We start from the raw sequence: 18,427 nt of genomic DNA on the forward strand, positions 1-18,427 counted from the left end.
AGTCCTTTTGTTTCGATCCTCTTCAAATTAGAGGAAAATATTCTCATTTAAAGAGTAATACTCTTGTTTTAAGAATAAAATTCAAGAGGATTCTGTAAGAGAAATTTTTATCTGAATTCAAGAATATTTTTTTTTCGGTGAATAACTTGTAATATTTTATATTAAATGGTTCAATAATAGGTCAACTGCTTCGTTTTTGAGTTTAGTCAATGGTCATACCAATATTATTGAAATTAAAAATTAATAGCAAAAAAAATTTCTGTAATAATAAATAATAAGTAAATTAAAAATCATAGAATGTTAATTATTTTTAATGTTAACCGATAGAAAATGGGCCACCTCAAGGACCCCCACCTCAAGGACCCCCACCTCCATCTGGCGGTAAGTAAATTCCATAAAAACAATATGTTAATTAATAAAACATTATTTATTGCATTTGCGACGGGACGCATGATTATTATTTATTATTATTAAAAATAATTAGTTAGAATTTTTAATTTAAAGAATTTTATTAGATATAATTATATTTTTTAGACAAATTTTCATTTTTTGAATTAGTCTTTAAGAGAATTTTTTTTTAATTGAATTTTTACTTAAGAAACATTTGAGATATCAAATTTTTATTTAGCAAAATTTTTATTTCACATATACAGAATTTCTTTATACACAAGTTTTTATTTAAAAGAATTTTAATTTAGCATAATTCTCATTCAAGAGAATTTTAACTGATACAAAGTTTTATTTGACAAAATTTCTAATTCACCGAATCTTTATTTGTTGGATTATATAGAATGTTAATTTTTTTAAGGTCAATGGGCAGGAAATGAGCAACCTTTCGGACCTCCACCTCAATCTCCACCTGGCGGCAAGTAAATTCTATAAAAACAATATTAATTAGCAAATATTATTTATTGCATTTGCGACGAGGTACCGTTAAAACTTATAAGCATTAGTTGTTAAAATAAAAAATTGACAAAACATTTTTTAGGGTTTCGTGGCCCATGGCCGAAAGCCTTATAGTTTCACTTTGGCGTCCGTCTGCCCGTAGTATATTTTGGGGCACCACAGCTCTCAAAATAAAATTTTAGGACACAGATCGCAAATTAAAATTTTGGGGCACCACAGATCCCAAATTCGAATTTTGGACAAACATAGCTTCCAAATTCGAATTTTGGGGCACCACAGATCCCAAATTCAAATTTTGGGGCACCATAGCTCCCAAATTCAAATTTTGGGGTCCCACAGATCCCAAATCTCCATTTACTGAATGGACATTACATGTCCCATTAATTAACATGCCCCTACAATTGACATGTCCCAGTAGTTGACCTGTCTCAGTAATTGACATGTCCATATAGTTGACATGTCCATATAGTTGACATGTCCCTATAGTTGACATGTCCCAGTAGTTGATATGTCCCTATAGTTGACATGTCCAAGAGTTGACATGTCTTAATAGTGGACATTATCGAATGGACATTTTACCTAATGTTTTAGGTAAATTTATGAAATAAATTTTATTATTTATTTTTAAATTATTTATTTTTGATTTTTTTTAAATTAAAATTTAAAGCGCCACGAAATCCTATAGATGTAGGCGCAATTGCGCCTAGTTCTTTTCCTATTTTTAATAATTTAAATTGATTTTTGATATCGAAAATTATTTTATTGTTGATAAGATTTAAAAGTAAATAATAGATTATACAATAGTTTTTCAATATTTTTAAAGTTTAATAAATTATTCACATATAATAAAAATGTTTCTCTGTATGTAAAACGATTGTTCCTAAATTAAAGTTTTTGCAATTACAGATAATTACCAGGGTCCTGTTGGGCAGTGAATAAGACTCTATTAACAATATAACAGAAAATTTTATTTAAACAAACTTAATAATTTGCTAATAAATAAAATATAATAATGTACATTATTTGATGTATTCAATAAATATCTGTTATTGATATAATCGTGTTTATGTATAATGATAATAAAAATTATTATTATTATTACAACCCACATAGCACCGAAAATTATCCGAAGATTCATTGAAGGTTTAAACATTAACTTGGGAGTATTGAATCGCCGGATTCAGAAACATATATATATATACCTATTATATGTATACTTTTCTTCAATCTTCGTCATTCTTTTCCTTTTTAAATTGATTATAAGATATATTGAACTTTTCCAAAGTAATATAACAATAACGGTAATCCCACCTCACGATTTTTGAGGTCGTATATATAAACTACAATTGAGGGTCCCGATCAAATAACTCGACCGACGCTCGGACGAACGCTTTATTACCAGTCAAGTAGCAGTGACAGCCTGTGGGCGGCTCACTGCTACCCGACTACCATTAGGGCGTTCGTCCGAGCGTCGGTCGAGTTATTTGATCGGGATCCTCAATTTTTTAATCAATTTAGACCCTTCTCCTAATATCTAATATACTTAAAACTCAAATAATTGTATCATTATATATTTTTTCTGACATTATCCAATGTAGCATTAAATCACTTTAAAAGCATTTCAATTCCTCCATATGTTTTATATTATTTATTACCATGTTTGATATATATAGAAAAAGAATTTAATTTAAGGATACTTTAGTAACAGTCTATTTTTGTCATTTGAACAAGGTGGTTGTACAAAACATGAAGTTTATAAGTCTGTTTACTGTGAGTTTTATTTTTTGGAAAGAAATCCTAGGCATACCATCAACAAGTAATTATTTTGATGGATTGATAAAGTATTTAAAAGAAGAATCAAAGTTGCATCATGTAGTGTTTATTCTTGACGATAAAGAAGAAAATATTGATCCAATAATGAATTCTCTTATGACAACAGTCAATTCGCATTTTCCATCTTTGAGCATTAGTTACAGTCAACTATATAACAAAATTAAAAAGCCACATTTAAAGTTTCTTATGCGACCGAGACATACTACACTGTTTATTTTACAGTGGATTAACGAAAGTTTTAATATTATCGGAAATGAATCGTTATTTGCAAATCAGGATTTATTACGATATGGATCATCAAGATCAAGATGTTTATTTGTAAATTCTAATTTTTTAACTCATGATAACATTAGTTATTTTATGAAAGACATGTATGAATCTTATTATTATTTGGATATTACTTTATTAACGTACAATAGTGAACGCAAAGTATCGGTCGAACCAACCGTAGAAAAATTACCTATTATAAGTCACTGGAATCCTTTTAACAATACTTGTTCAGAACAGGTTGTATCAGCCAAAAGTCAATGGTTTCCAAATAATTTGTTAGAGTTAAATGGAAAGGAATTGGAAATACCTTATTATAATCACAATATTAAAATAGATTCTGAAATGTTAAGGCAGTTAACTAATTTTTTAAAACCATTACAAAATTGTGAATCAAATGTTAAAGACAGTTTGAAGGGACCTCAATCGCTTGAAAAAGATAAATGTTTATATTTGTCCGCTATGGTACAAGATTTTATTAAACACATTTATTCTAATTCACGATTTCTAGAGTTTCTTACTGTAAAAGCTATTGTTCCACGAAATGCAAAAGTTACTAATGAAATCCAACTTTCATCAGAATTTTGGAACATGATCCTGACAACAATTGGAATAGTTGCAGTAATACGTTTAACGGCCTATTTATTAAAATTCAAATGGCAGACTTTGAATATCAGTCAAATTATAATTGGAATGGGTACTGAGAATAAACTCCAAAATTGGAGAGAAAGAATAATTTTTGGCTCACTCTTAATTGCATGCATTGCCTATACAAGTTATTTTTACACCATAATTCTTGATATCAGTTTTCGTACTGCTCATGAAATTTCAACACTCGATGAACTTCTTAATAAATCATCTCTGTTTCCAGTTATAAATAATAGATCTCGGTATTTACTATCTTATTTTAATAATTCTGTTACTGGACAATTGTTAAACAAAACATCTTATCATTTCAAAGATAAAGTGTATTATGAAGAAGAAGAATGTTTAAAATATTTAGTAGACCATCAGAATATAACATGTATCTTTCATTATGCTTCAAGTCACATTAAGTCATATGAATCTAAGAACGGAAGAACAAATAAGTTTAAAATATTAAAAGAAGATATTAATTATGTTTCAAATAGTATTGATTTAGAAGATAAATTACCATTTCTTAATCCTGAATATCAAATAATTCGAAGACTTTCAGAATTTGGATTACTTAAAGATTTTTATGAACCTATTGTACAACCACTGATTAATAATTTGAAACCTGAACTAATTACAAAAGAAAAACTCCTACCCATATTACTTGGTGTACTAATCACTGGATACTCTCTTTCGATAATTGTTTTTCTCCTCGAAATAATTACTGCCAAGATAAAAAGAAAATATTTTAACAAGCCAAGATTTCGATTTGTACTCTAAGAAGATATCAATGTTATTTAATTTGCCAGAACCGAGCATCTGTCAATATAGGTAAGATAATTTTAATTTTTATCATAAAATAAAATAGATATCAGTGTTGTTTTATATACATAAAAAAAAATGTTCTCCTTTTAAATTCATTAGATTTAATTGATATTTGTTAATCTGAGGTATCAACTATCACTGATTATGAATCTAATGTTGGGTTTTTAAAATTTGATAAGCTGGATTTAAAATAATAAAAAAAATTTTTATTTGATCCGATTTGTTAAAAACTTGTTATTCTGGGGTATTCAAAGTCAAATTTATTATCAGATTTGTAAACTCACTGAAAACACCCGAATAGCGAGTTTCATGTCAATCAGATAAACTGAAGAAAAATTCGCAAATTTGAATTTTGTTAATCAAATATGTCAGGTTTGAAATCTGTGACCTTTAAAATCTCAGTTATACAAGCAGTTTATTAAAGCAAATTTAAAAAGTTTTATAAATTTTTCAATTACCATATTGAAACCGACATTTTGAATTTTGAAAAACTGACTTTGACTTCGTAATTAGCGACTCCGAAAATATCAGAGAAAAAAAATTTAAGTAAATTTAAACGCTTTTTGAAATTTCGACCGCCATATTAGATACGCCATTTTGAATTTGACCTCATTCGTATTCAGCAACACTAAAAACTATAAAGAACAACTTTTACTTTCTTTTATTAAATATTCAGATTTTACTATAGGTGTTGAAATGAAATTGTTTACTAACATCGTTTAGAAAATATAATAAACTTTGGGAACTATAAATAAGCTCTAAAATTAATTTGTTAAAAATTCCATTTGATCGAATTCCATTACCGTGAATTTAATTTTAGTCAAATTTTTATTTCTTTCAAATATTATTTAACAGAAATTTGATTTAAATGAATTTCTATATCAAACAACTATATTAATTTAACAAATTTCCATATTACAAATTTTAAGTTTCATCAAATGTTAGTTTGTAAGAATTATTCTTTGCTGGAATTTTCATTTAGATAGGAAGACATTTAACATTAGATATTTAAAAGAATTTTCATTTTTTCGAATAAGTAGCTAAATAAAATCAGACGCAAATTTTACAATTACTATATCTGACAGATATTTATTCGGAAAAATGAAAATCAATTAAACAAGTTGTAAATTCAGATGTTCATTACATGAACATTTTGCTTCCTCTTTACAATCAGCAAAAAAATTTGCTTCCTCGTGGAGAAAGCAAAATTTTATTGCCAAAATGTGAATTTTTGATTTTCTAACTTCCATTAATTCTTTAAATTTACCTCAAATGTATACTTTATATATATACATCGATCGATTCGTCTTGACGTAAGGAATACAATTATTTCATATATAAACTTCAATTTTAAAAATCACAAAATTTTATATACAAAATGTGAATTTTTGATTTTTTAACTTTCATTAATTCTTTAAATTTACCTCAAATGTATACTTTATATATATCGATCGATTCGTCTTGACGTAAGCCCTAGCGGATTCGATTTGCGTAATGTCTACTTAAGAGCATTTGAACCTTCGTGACGTCACAAATCATGGCGCATGACACGCAAACTTCTCAGGTATGTGAAAAACACAATTTTGAATATTTTTTAAAAAAACCTTTTGGAAAATGTTCAGAATAACATAGACTCTGTCTGTTATGTGCGGAAAATTCAAAATTTTGCGTATAAAACGTTTTTTAAACAATGTTTAAGTTGGTTGTCACAAGTAAGGAAAAATACACGAATTGCTTATATGTAGGCATTGTTTAAAAAACGTTTTAAACGCAAAATTTTGAATTTTCCGCACATAACAGACAGAGACTGTGTTATTCTGAATATTTTTCAAAAGGTTTTTTTAAAAAATATTCAAAATTGTGCTTTTCACAAACCTGAGAAGTTTGCGTGTCATGCGCCATAATTTGTGACCTTAACATTGTTTAAAAAACGTTTTAAACGCACAATTTTGAATTTTCCGCACATAACAGACAGAGTCTATGTTATTCTGAACATTTTCCAAAAGGTTTTTTTAAAAAATATTCAAAATTGTGCTTTTCACATACCTGAGAAGTTTGCGTGTCATGCGCCATGATTTGTGACGTCACGAAGGTTCAAATGCTCTTAACTAAGTGGACTTTAGGTAGACATTAGGTAAACATGTAAAAAAACGTATAGAAAAGCTATTAATCGACTTATTATGATAAAAAAAAGTTGATAAAAGGGTAAATGAATGTTTATAGAGTAAATTCGTACAAAATTTGTAATTAATAAAGCATTAAATAATTAATAATGAATGGAAAAGTGCGCGAGGTACCTGATCAGTTCAGCTGTACAATTATTTTCGTGCTATTTTCATGAAAAAAATATAAATTAACGGCAAAAACAATTGATATTTATAAAAAAGTGTAAAATTGATTTAATTTGAGTGTTTGCAATACGAATTATTAAATAATAATTAAGTTTTTATCAAATGTGAATAGTGTTGTGAAAACCTGTGAAAACTAATGAGTTACTACATTACCGATCGCATATGATAATAAAAAGTTCTCGATGAGTGTAACAAAAAAGCTGCAATCATGTCCGTAATTTTGGACGAGAAACAATTATGAAATCAATAATTATTTGTATAACTTTATTCTGCATTTTAAAATTTACTTTTTATTTTCTTTCAAAGCAAAAGCTTGGAAGAAAACATGCTCGCACTGTATTGTAAAAACTGGTGGCGCCATCTCTAGCAATCTCGGAAATTATGTACTTGGTTAAATTGGAGCTTTTTTGTTACACTCATCGAGAACTTTTTATTATCATATGCGATCGGTAATGTAGTAACTCATTAGTTTTCACAGGTTTTCACAACACTATTCACATTTGATAAAAACTTAATTATTATTTAATAATTCGTATTGCAAACACTCAAATTAAATCAATTTTACACTTTTTTATAAATATCAATTGTTTTTGCCGTTAATTTATATTCTTTTCATGAAAATAGCAAGAAAATAATTGTACAGCTGAACTGATCAGGTACCTCGCGCACTGTTCCATTCATTATTAATTATTTAATGCTTTATTAATTACAAATTTTGTACGAATTTACTCTATAAACATTCATTTACCCTTTTATCAACTTTTTTTTATCATAATAAGTCGATTAATAGCTTTTCTATACGTTTTTTTACATGTTTACCTAATGTCTACCTAAAGTCCACTTAGTTAAGTAGACATTACGCAAATCGAATCCGCCAGGGTAGGAATACGATTTTATTAAATATAACCTTAAATTTTTCTATTTAAAAATTTTTTCGATTAAAAAAAAAATTTTTGGAAAAAAGACGATAAAATTTTTTTTTGGGGTATTTTTCAAAATCCTTTGGTCAGATTTGAGATATTAATATGATAAATGAGACTACCAAATTTTATCTAAATCCTTTAAAACCTGTTAAAGTTATCTTCTAAACAAAAAAGGGATCCACACACACACATACATACATCCGGACAATTGATCAGGATCTCATATAACATGTTTCTATAAAGAAAAAAATTTGTTTCTGCCACTTTGAAATGTTTTATAAACGAAAGGACTACAAAGCTTCCTCCACGAGGAAGCAAAATAAAAATTCTGTAAAATGTAAATTTGAGAAAATAAATATTCAGATAAAAAAATTATTTCATATACTCTATCTATAAAATAAAAATTATTTTAAAAAAACATTCTAACAAACAACAATTCAAACAAATAATAATTTTGACAAATTATTTCGATTAAATTAAAGTCTGCTAAATGAAAATTAGTTTAGTTAATAACTGTGTAATATATGTGTAAATTCATTATCATAAAATTTCTGTTAAATAATAATATGAGCAAATAATAATTTAATTTAAACAATATTACTTTTTCCATTATCCAAAATGACATTCTATTAATAAAATGTTTCTTTTTTCTGTATTTTTAAGTTATTGTCTTATACTAATCACATTTTAGAAAGTTAAAAATAAAATTGTATGACGTTTTCAAAAATATTTTTTCTTCATTCTTCGTCCTTCTTTCCCTTTTTATATTGATTATAATATATTCAAATTTTCTAAAATAGTTTAATAATAAAAGTAATTCCATCTCATAATTTTTGGAGTTGTTCATCTATACTACGTTACCAATTTTTCAACTACTTATACGTCTTTCTCTCTGTTCGTTTACAAATTTATTTCCATTTTTATAAATTTTAACCCGGTTGAAAAAACTTGTACAAGAAAATGTACAAGTTGTTGAACGTGTTCATTAATGAACTTGTACATTTTTTATACATGTTCGAGTAATGTTCTTGAACAAGTTCAGCATCCGGAATTGAGACATGTTCTTGTACCAGAATTTGTACAAGATCCTGGACAAGAAAATGTACATGTTCTTGTACATATTTTTTTGTGCAGGTTTCATATACATTTTCTTGTACCAGATGTGGAACATATTCTTGTACATGTTCATTTCTGTCTTTTAAATTGAAAATTAAAAACTTTAAATGCTGCGCAGTAGTTTTCAGTAGTTCATGTAAAAATACTTGTACATAAAACCTGCACAAAAATTGTACAAGTATATTTTCTTATTCAGGATCTTGTACAAGTTCTGGTACAAGAACATGTCTCAATTCCGGATGCTGAACTTGTTCAAGAACATTACTTGAACATGTACAAGAAAATGTACAAGTTCATTAATGAACATGTACAAGAACTTGTACAAGTTTTTTCTACCGGGAACATTAAGATTAGTTTTGACCAAGATCTCCTCCCCCCTAAATTGGTAATATAATTTTCAAATGACTTCTTTCCATTACCTATATTGTAGTTTTCAATATATAAAAATATAACAGAATAAAAATAATTTCAATTTTTCTTTGATTAAAATATTTAATATACTTGAAACTAAAATAATGTAATCATAATTTTCTTTGACATTATCCAACATAGCATTAAATAACATTCAAAGCATTAATATTTCTCCCTATGTTTTATGTTATATATTGCCTTATTTCGTATATATAAAAAGAATATAAATTACTTTAAGAGTAGTATATTTGAAGCTTTAATAACAGTCTGCTTTTGTCATTCGTATAAGGTCGCTGTACAAAAAATGAAGTTAATAAGTCTCTTTATTGTGAGTTTTATTTTTTTGGTAGAAATCCTAGACATATCATCAACAAGTAATTATTTTGATGGATTGATAAAGTATTTAAAAGAAGAATCAAAGTTGCATCAGGTAGTGTTTATTTTTGAAGATAAAGAAGAAAATACTGATCCAATAATGAATTCTCTTATGACAACAGTCAATTCGCATTTTCCATCTTTGAGCATTAGTTACAGTCAACTATATAACAAAATTAAAAAGCCACACTTAAAGTTTCTTATGCGACCCAGACATCCCTATTGAAAAAAAACACGTATAATTGTACGTATAATAATACGTATTATTATACGTATAATTATACGTATTATTATATGTATAATTATACGTATAATTATACGTATTATTATACGTATAATTATACGTATTATTATACGTATAATTATACGTATAATAAGACATACGAATTTGAAACAAGAATTATACGTATAATTATACGTATAATAATACGTATAATTAATTATACGTATAATAATACGTATAATAATACGTATAATTATACGTATTATTATACGTATAATTATAATTCTATTAAAACTAGAATAATAGAATAGAATAGATTAATTAGTAGCAAAATTGCGCTGAAAATTTTTAGAAATTTTAAAATGCAAATTAAATTTCACGAAAAAAAATATCGTCGAATGTCAATTCAAGCAGTCACCCATCCAAGTACTAACCGCGTCCAACGTTGCTTAACTTCCGTGATCTGATGAGAACTTGTTCTTTCGCCTTGGTGTTTCCGCTGTCTTGTCTTGATTAATAACTTTGTCGTATAAGTATTGTACCGCACCTCACTTTTAGTGATACTTATACGACAAAGTTATTAATCAAGACAAGACAGTGGAAACACCAAGGCGAAGGAACAAGTTCTCATCAGATCACGGAAGTTAAGCAACGTTGGACGCGGTTAGTACTTGGATGGGTGACTGCTTGAATTGACATTCGACGATATTTTTTTTCGTGAAATTTAATTTGCATTTTAAAATTTCTAAAAATTTCCAGCGCAATTTTGTTACTAATTATTCTATTCTATTATTCTATTTTTAATAGAATTATAATTATACGTATAATAATACGTATAATTATACGTATTATTATACGTATAATTAATTATACGTATTATTATACGTATTATTATACGTATTATTATACGTATAATTATACGTATAATTCTTGTTTCAAATTCGTATGTCTTATTATACGTATAATTGTACGTATAATAATACGTATAATTATACGTATAATAATACGTATAATTATGCGTATAATTATACGTATAATAATACGTATAATTATACGTATTATTATACGTACAATTATACGTGTTTTTTTTCAATAGGGATACTACACTATTTATTTTACAGTGGATTAACGTAGAAACTCTACTTCACTTCCATAAATTATTTTATGCAAGGCAGAATTTATTACATTATTCATCAAAACCAAAATGTTTAGTTGTAAACTCTAAATTTTCAACTCATCATTATATCAAGAGAACTCTGCATTTATTTTGGAAAGAGAAATTTTTAGACATTACTTTATTGACGTATGATAGTGAGCGCAAAGTATCGATTAAACCAACTTTCGAAAAATTACCTATTATTAGTTACATAAATCCTTTTACCAATAACTATTCTGCTCAAGTGGTATCAGCTCAGAGTCAATGGTTTCCAAATAAATTGATGGATCTAAATAGATACAAATTAAACATACCCATTCAACCTGCTAAAGTTACATCTGTACAAGAATACAACAAGTTAATTAAATTGGTTAAAATTTTAGAACAAGAGATGAATTTTGAACCTATTATAATACCATGCCCAAATATGATTGATATACGCTCAACAAATATTCATGATATTGCGCTGGGATATGAATTGAATAGGAAACAACAGGTTACAGTAGATGCAGATATAATTTTCAGTGGCCAAAAAAATTGTATGTATATTAAATGGTTTAATGGTGAGAATATGCAAATTCTTGAGTTCATTAGTGCAAAAGTTATTATTCCACGAAATGCAAAAGTTGCCAATAAAATACAACTTTCATCAGAATTTTGGAACATGATTCTGACAACAATTGGAATAGTTGCAGTAATACGTATAACGGCATATTTATTTAAATTCAATTGGCAAACTTTAAATATCAGTCAAATTATAATTGGAATGGGTACTGGGAATGAACCCCAAAATTGGTCAGAAAGAATAATTTTTGGCTCACTCTTAATTGCATGCCTTGCCTATACAAGTTACTTCTTCACCATAATTTTGGATATCAGTTTTCGAACTGCTAATGAAATTTCAACAATCGATGAACTTCTTAAATTATATTTGCCAACAGTTATAAGTTACGATGCTTATGGAACACTTGCTTCCTTTGAGAATTCTAGTGTTCTACAATTTTTAAACAAAGAGTATCGTTATATAAATCACGAACTCAGAGTAGAAGCAAAATGTCTGAAATATTTGGCAGACCATCAGAATATAACTTGTATCATTCATGAAGCTATTAAACACATTAATACATATGAATCTAAGTACGGAAAAACAAATAAGTTTAAAGTATTGAAAGATGATCTTAAGTATGGCACGAATAGTTTCGAAGTAAAAGAATATTCACCATTTATCGAACGTTTTAATGAAATAATTCTAAGAGCTTCAGAATTTGGATTAATTAAAGATTTTTATGAACCTATTGTACGTCCACTAATTGATAATTTGGAACCTGAACTGATTACAAAAGAAAAACTCCTACCCATATTATTTGGTGTACTAATCACTGGATACTCTCTTTCGATAATTGTTTTTCTCCTCGAAATAATTACTGACAAGATAAGAAGAAAATTTTTCGACAAGCCAAGATTTCGATTTATACTCTAGGAAGATATCAGTGTTACTTTTTATCTGATAATATGAGAAAAAAACATCTTTTAGTGGGTAAGATAATTTTAATTTTTATACTATTAGAATATATCTATCCTATTGAAATATATTATTAAAAACATGTCAAATAATTTTTAAAAAATGATTTCCTTTTAATAAAGTAATCCGGTACAAAATTCATTACGTGAAAGTAATTACTTGCAGTTTTTTAATTCCTGCTTACTATTTACTTAAGAGTGTTGGAAGGTCTCTGAAATTCTTTGTCGGCCGTTTCGAATTTTGAAAGTGTTTCCAAATTTAAAATAGGGATTTTGATGTGGAGGATGAAAAAATAAAAAAGTTGATTTTATTTGCTCAAATTTTATTACTTGGTGGTTTTCATGATCGCTGATTACGAATCAGATGTCAATTTTTTAAAATTCAATATGACGTATAAAATATTGACAATTTTTTTTTTAATTTAGCCAATTCGTTTGAAATTCGTTACTCGATGGATTTTAGTGGCAATAATTACACATTTAATATCAGATTTGCAATAAAAATTCTACACTTAAAATCAGCATTCAAAAAATTGAAATGTCTGATTAAATTTATTTCTTTCAGATAAAGTCATCAATGAAATGGAGAATATACATTATCTACAGTTAACTTAACAATTATTGAAGAATATAAAAAATGGACATCCGCTTTATGATGAACTACCCCAAAGGGAAAAATATGAAATTCAAAGGAATTCCAAAACGTCTTTTGGATCATTTTTGAATCTTACATCTTGTTCAAATCAGATTAAAATATATTTGTATTAACTGCTATCGATTAATGTGATGTTAAAATTTTTATCGTATACTTATTGACCAAACTAAATTAATAGCAAACATTTACTACATTTACATTTATCAAAAATGACGTTCTATTGATAAAATTCAATTTTTTAATTCCTTTTGTTTTTTCCGCTATTGAAAAACTCCATATAGTATCCTATATAGGATCCGATAAAATTTTCCAGAAAAAAAACTATATAAAATCCTTTAATTTTATAGTAATTTTTATATGATCTCATATAAATTCGTATAGGATAGTGAAACAGGATTTAATGCAGAAATTGATATCCCTATTGAAAATCCCTGTATAAGATCTTGTACAAGAAAATGTACATGTTCACCAGCTGAACTTGTACCATTTCTGGTGCGGAAAATGTACATTTTATTGCACCAGAATTTGGAACAAGTTCTTTTATCAGATCTTGTACAAGATCTTGCACATGAAAAAATATATTTAATATTTGTATACAAGAAAATATACATTTCTTGTACATATTCTTATGCAGGTTTATGTACAAGTACTTACACATGAAACCGTTCATGTTCTTGTACAAGTTCATTTGAAAAAAAATTTGAGATTTTAATTTAGAATCATTAAAACTCTTTAATTATGTATGCTAAAAATTATTGCGCAGTTGTAAAGTTCTAAGAAAACTACTGCGCAGGCTTTAAAATTTTTTAATTTTACTAAACGAAGACATAAATGAAAATGTACAAGAAGATGTACCAAATCTGGTGCAAGAAAATGTACATGAACTTGCACAAGAATATGTACAAGAACACATACATTTTCTTGTATACAAATATTAAATAAATTTTCTTGTACAAAGATCTTGTGCAAGATCTTGTATAAGTTCTGATACAAGAAGTTGTTCCAAATTCTGGTGCTAGAAAATGTACAGTTTCCGCACCTGAACTGGTACAAGTTCAGCTGCTGAACATGTACCTTTTCTTATACAAGATCTGGTACAGGGATTTTTAATAGGGATAAGAGTTATCCATTTGATTCTGATCAATTTACATAGCGGTGTCAAGAAAAAATCAAAACTTTCAAAAAAAAAAAATGGTTTAATCTCCCTAGCGCACACAATATTCAACCCAGACAGTTCATATTTAGTATACAAATGTATTTTTTCGTGAAAAATGCAGAGAAAAAAGCGGTTACGATTGGAGTTGATGATTAACTTTTTATCAAAATTTTCAAGAAAAAATGTATTTTGACGAATTTTTACGTGTAGATTACAAAAAAAAATATAGCGAACCTAATTGGAATTGATTATCGTAACGTTGTTTGACATAAAGAGCTGAAGTTTGGTACACTTACGTATTTTTGCGTGAAAATTACAGGGAAAAAATGTAAGCACGATTGGAGTTCATGATCAATTTTTATTAAATTTTTAAAGAAAAATGATAATTTTAAGGAAAAATAGTATATTATGTGGCAAGCACGTAAAGTAGTACTTTTTAGGTGAGGATGTAATTTTCAGTACGAGCTGTCGTTAGTGCGACGTAGGTGAGACGAAGGCGAGCCAAGTCGAACCGAAGTCGCACAGACAGCGAGTATTGAAATCATCCGAACCTAAAAATTACTACGTGCAAGCCACATACGCTATTTTTTTCGCCACTGTTATGAAAAAGTGAAACAATTTTAAAGAAAAAAAATTTATTTTTTAAAAGAATTTATATATATATATATTTATATTTCTCGAGCCCACAACTTTTTAACAGTTGTTTAACCTCCATCACGCACATTTTAAAACACAGATGTCAAAACCATGTTAAGATTGACGGCAAGAACCGGTATAGTTTGCTTTACTAAACAGACAGTTACCATCACTACTACGTTTAGTACGATCGACTAAAAAACAATTGAACGCTGTTTAGTAACCATGACTCAATGTTTATTCGTCACAACTCAAATTTTTTTACTAAACGCGTAGAAGTACGGTGCACTATACCTCTTTTCTCCGTGTGTACGTAAGGGTTGCGTTGAAGACGAGAAAGCCCTAACATTCGATCAAATCTCTTTAGAACCCATCGCCGGTTTAACCGAATTACAAAAATCAACGAAAGAAGTCTTTTTCTTGTTTCTCAAGAACAACTTAACGTCGCTATCGACTTCATCGAATGACTCGCATTTCTTGGGATTGAAACTTCAGGAAATTCTTCCTGGCTTCTCTACGCCTATAAAGAGCTTCCTAACAGGATTGATCCCACCAGAGTGGTTTGGATTTTCTTAGCCCAGGTAATCCCAAAGGGTAATAGGCTCCCGCAATGACCAATTGATCTTTTATGTCAGTCAACAACTGATCATAGATCGTTTCCGGGGAATCCTCAACCTCATGTCTTTGCGACAGAATTTTCGCGCAAAAATTAATTCCAGAGGTAAATTTCGCCCAATCAACTTTATTAGTATTCAATCTCTTGACTGAGGCCTTTTGATATTTTGCGGAGACATTTGTAGAAGCAACAACCAAGAAGTGATCTGAAGCAGTGATGCCAGGCTGCACACCAATTCCACTCCCAACATGCCGCCCGTGCGCCTCCCTCCATATGGCCACACACACAAGTATAAACCGTGCGCTTACTCTTGTAGGTGTGCCTATTTTACGTTTTCCTCATATTCGCCAGCTTCAGCTGAGCGATTATGCCTGTTTTTACCGACAGCCGGTTAATTTCACGCGCGAACTTTTGAATTCTTTATAATGTAAATATACTTTTATTAATGTTTATATATATATATCTATTTATTAATAAATAATTAATAAATATACTATATATATACTATATTATAAATATATTACATATACATAATGTAATATATAAGTAGTACTGAAAAATAAAATTAATGGTGATAATAATTAATATTAAATTAATTATACCTACTTATAATCACTATAAGTAAAAAAAGATATTTTAAAAAAAAAAATTTATAGGCGCAACAATAAACTTGCTACGGACTAAGATCAACACCCCACCCCCGTGTCACTGATCAAGCCGATCGCAGCGATAAACAATTTGTAGAAACCTATTCTTTTTCTCCCTTTCTCAGGATTATTTAATCTGGATTAATAACTGTAGAAATTAATTATCCTTAGTATGACCAGTTGCATAAATCAGTAGTTTATTAGTCCTCCAACAAAGTTTATACGATTAATTTTGTTAAATCCTTCAAAACACCTAAAAAATTCAGTAAGAGGTAGTCTACAACCCAAAACCTCTTATAGTAAACAAAACAATAACACACAAAAATTATTTTAATCGATTTTATATTTCAGCAGTCAGACTCAAATTATGAAACACAGTGAAGACTAAAATATAGTTAGGGGTCTTGACAAGTTGAATTAAAATTTTATTTAACTTTTATATATATATATATATCTGTTCTTTTTTTATATTCGTTTGATCCATCTTCTGAACCCAATTAACGCCAAGAATTGTAACGACTTAAAACTAACAGAAAATAAAACTAATACATCACTTAGTAATTTAAGAAATTGAACTCTTCGAGGGGTTCATTTTGAAGAGAGATTCTCATTTATTGAGTTGATTAAATTTGAGCGAGACTGGTTGATATTTATAAGTGTATTTACAGCAGATATTTTCTCAGACAATTGACGCTGATTCAGCGCATTCGATATTTCTAAAACTGGATCAGGAATGGGATTATTTCCCTTATTAAGAATGTCAATAGCGTGTAGAAGATCTAGTTGGTTTGGCTGATGTCTCATTATGACAGATCGCAGGGATAGGGAGGTGTGTTTCCCCTCTAGTTCCGATGTTGTTTAATAAGTCAGGATTTTCTGCATAGAACAAAAGTTTGGCCTCCTCTTTATTGCAATTATGTATATAGCAATATTTTAAAATGTCAAATTCAAACTTAAATACAGGGCACTCCGATGAAAAGGCCACATGAGAATCCTTACAATTTTTACATCTAGATTGCAGGTGGCCATTCGGACAAAGATTTGTCAAATGCCTACCAGAACAAAATTCACATGTCGGGTAAGTCGAACGACATTGATTAGCCACATGGCAGTAACGCTGACAGCGGAAACATCTCCGTAGTCTCTGTAAGGAAGGAGTTATTGGAATGAAAAAAGCGACCAATACGATATTACGTGGAACGATAGGTGAATTGAGAGTATATAAATTCTACCTTTTCTCGAATAGTGCTCCCATCATCTATAATGCGGCGAATACTAGCTATATTATCCAAGTCCCCTTCTCGACATACCCTGACTATATTCCTAACCGATCTATTCGTAGGGAACCATTTAGTGAACCCCTTTTTTCTCAAAAAGGAATCTGGGATGAAGAGAACATAACCCGCCAATACCAGTTCTTTGGAGCCAACTAGAGCGTTAGCATCTTGCCATTTTTCGCAATTAATCTTTATCTGGTTTTTCCCATTGCGTGTTATTTGTTTTCCCCCCTCAATAATAGGAGATATTAGATCAATTACGCATAGGGGGTCTAATTTACCAATATTTTTGCCTCGAATGGTGCTCTCTATTAAAACAATAAATGGAGGAGGACTAGAAGCGGAGTAAAGTGGAGGAAGAATCCTATTATTCCATTCCAGATCGTGTTGATCCCAAATTACATCTTTGAACTGAGATTGTGTACTTGAATTTTCTGGACAATTGTCAGCAGGATGTAATTGCCGATCGGCCCGAAATTCGCGAAAAGAATTTTTATCAGGTAATAAAATTTTTCTAGAAATGTGGCCAAATGAGCCATCTGAAGAGCCTGTAGCCACTGATTCGTTATTCTGCCTAATTCAAATAACGACTTCTGAAATATTCAGGAAATATTTTGCAAAATGTCTATAAATTTTTGACACATGAAATCAATAGGTATTTTCTGAAATTTTTAACACCCTTAGGATTCTAGAAAACTAAAAACTACTGCGCAGTTGTACAGGCCATATAGTAACTAAGATCGACCAGTGCGCATCATTTAAGTTGAAAATTTCCAGAATATTTCAGTGAAATATTTCCTCATAAGCGGACATTTTCCTGTTTGCAGCAATATTTCAAGGACTTTGCACAGAAATATTCCAAAATTTCAGTGAAATATTTCAAAAATATTTTGGAAATAT

General features: G+C 28.8%; 2 protein-coding genes across 5 annotated transcripts in view; both read left to right on the forward strand.

Moving 5' to 3' along the window:
* Window positions 1-1,964, forward strand: part of LOC127287601 (uncharacterized) — a 69,639-nt gene extending 67,675 nt beyond the window's left edge. For 2 of the 3 annotated variants that reach the window (XM_051314611.1, XM_051314609.1), the window contains 3 exons: window positions 328-381; window positions 809-865; window positions 1,813-1,964. In XM_051314611.1, coding sequence (XP_051170568.1) covers window positions 328-381; window positions 809-865; window positions 1,813-1,841 — 140 coding nt within the window. In that variant the 3' untranslated portion in view covers window positions 1,842-1,964. The remainder of the gene's footprint in view (window positions 1-327; window positions 382-808; window positions 866-1,812) is intronic. The other variant, XM_051314610.1, reaches the window with a different exon arrangement.
* A 6,851-nt stretch (window positions 1,965-8,815) lies between these two features.
* Window positions 8,816-13,499, forward strand: LOC127287603 (uncharacterized). 2 transcript variants are annotated; one of them, XM_051314613.1, is made up of 3 exons: window positions 8,816-9,884; window positions 10,985-12,556; window positions 13,106-13,499. In XM_051314613.1, exon 2 carries the CDS (start codon window positions 11,303-11,305, stop codon window positions 12,497-12,499), a length of 1,197 nt encoding a protein of 398 aa, XP_051170570.1. In that variant the 5' UTR covers window positions 8,816-9,884; window positions 10,985-11,302; the 3' UTR covers window positions 12,500-12,556; window positions 13,106-13,499. The 2 variants fall into 2 exon arrangements, with proteins under 2 accessions (XP_051170570.1, XP_051170571.1); XM_051314614.1 differs by lacking the exon at window positions 8,816-9,884 and having other exon boundaries at window positions 10,887-12,556.
* The last annotated feature ends 4,928 nt before the right edge of the window (window positions 13,500-18,427 follow it).

This window comes from Leptopilina boulardi, unplaced genomic scaffold, assembly GCF_019393585.1.
Source record: "Leptopilina boulardi isolate dan_hultmark-lab unplaced genomic scaffold, ZJU_Lbou_2.1 LbouV2_371, whole genome shotgun sequence".
Taxonomy (NCBI): Eukaryota; Metazoa; Arthropoda; class Insecta; order Hymenoptera; family Figitidae; genus Leptopilina; species Leptopilina boulardi.